At 36.2% G+C, this 1,843-nt stretch overlaps 1 protein-coding gene across 1 annotated transcript in view; it reads right to left on the reverse strand.

Moving 5' to 3' along the window:
• The window catches only part of LOTGIDRAFT_160045 (hypothetical protein), a gene marked incomplete at both ends in the record, with an annotated part of 3,838 nt that overhangs the window by 867 nt on the left and 1,128 nt on the right, over positions 1 to 1,843 (reverse strand). The window contains one exon of the mRNA XM_009054931.1: positions 128 to 1,459. Coding sequence (XP_009053179.1) covers positions 128 to 1,459 — 1,332 coding nt within the window. The remainder of the gene's footprint in view (positions 1 to 127; positions 1,460 to 1,843) is intronic.

Raw genomic sequence — 1,843 nt, forward strand, 5'->3', positions numbered from 1 at the left:
TTACATGATTGTGGTAAGGTGATCGATTGTATCGGTGNCCGTATCACGACAGACTGGTGTACGAAACTAGTCTGATGACATACAATTGAAAATCGGATTGGTCGGTGCGTGACAACCATCCACATACCGTTTGCTAAATATGTTGCCACCGGTAAAATACAGTTCGGCTTAATAAAGACTTTACATAATTGGCGTATCTTCTCTCGATTTTCCGTAAACAAGGCAACTATACAGAGTTGTGACAAATTAATAGGGTAGATAGGACTTGTAATTTGGCAAAATCCAGCCAATGGGTCTGAACATTTAGTGAATTCGTCAGAATCTAGAATTGCATATTTTGTTCTATCAGTATTAACTGCGATGACCTCAGCCTCGAGCCGATATGAGGCTACCATTTTAAAGGTCGCTTTAGACTTCGATAAAATTAATTTGTTCGTCATAGGTAATGGTAAATGATGAATTTTATAAATTTCAAATACGCGATCGGAATCTAATAAGGGTATATTCAACACAACAATGATCTCATTATTTTCGATTATCGTAACACAGTTTAAAATTCGATAGTAATGCCAAAGGTTTTTCTTAGGATTTGAAGGAAGTCTTACACTTGGAGGTAAGTGGGATTGAATTTCGATTAATAGTCTGCGGAGACTTCCGGGAGTCAATACACTTGGGGACAAATGTCCTAAGGAAAGCATGTTAAGTTGAAGTTTGATTTCCGATGCGTACATCTCTGCTCTAAGATACATGTTTTTGAGGTCATCGAGAACTAATTTCATTCTTAAATAAAGATGGAGAAATCCCTCTAAACTTACTAGTTTCTTTTTAAATTGCCGAACTACGTTTTTTATCTTGATATCCAAGTTTCGTAAACTATCTGATAGTAAATTAACTTGTTGCCTATTTTCTGAAATATGTAAGCGTGATACATTTAATATAGACAAACTTTCAGCAACTACATGTTGAATAGCTTGTTGGTTATTAGCTAGCTTATCGATATTACTTCTAATGACATTTAAATCATCGGTACTGACAGTACCGAACAACCAACTTAATGCTTTTCCTACAAATGGAATAAGTGCTCTTCTTGGCCTAGCATGTTTCATGGACAGTGCTCTATAGTCTTGCACACCATCCAGTAGATCTTCTATTTCATCTCGAAGAGTTATTACCTCTATTTTTAGTTTGCTAAACGTATTTTCGTATTCTAAGCTATTGTTCCCTGTAGAATAATTTGTCATAATTTCATCTACAGTGAGTAGAGTGCGTCCTATGTCGGTAGCAAGGTCACTGGTGAACTTCATAAACGGAGTTATATCATGGACCAGGGTCAAGCGCCATTTGGACCGACTTGTGGATACCTGATGTACTGGTCGAAAGAGTACATTCTGAGAAACCTTGGTTGCCGCAGTGATACCATAAACAGGTAATAATAATAACCAAATACAACGCATTCTTTCTGAAAAATAATGGACCATTTACTTTAAAACAACAACAACTACAACAAAATTATAATTAATTTTAGTTACATGTGGACACAAATCATGATAAGCGTTAGATATCTACGCCTTAATTAGGTAAATCTTGTTTTGTTCCCATCATTTTCGATACACGATATACTCGTTATTGTATCCATAATGATAATTAGGTTATTTGACCGCAATAGTAATTTGTATGGCCCAAGGCAGTATATCGATATAAGATCAGAGAAGGCGCCTTTCTCATCACTCACAACACACACACCTGATTGGACCATAAATTACTCATCCGATACATCACCTGACGACGATTTACTTTCTACATTACTGTCGTCGATAACATCGTTATCTTGTGCTCTTATCCT

Source organism: Lottia gigantea (assembly GCF_000327385.1).
Source record: "Lottia gigantea unplaced genomic scaffold LOTGIsca_23, whole genome shotgun sequence".
Taxonomy (NCBI): Eukaryota; Metazoa; Mollusca; class Gastropoda; family Lottiidae; genus Lottia; species Lottia gigantea.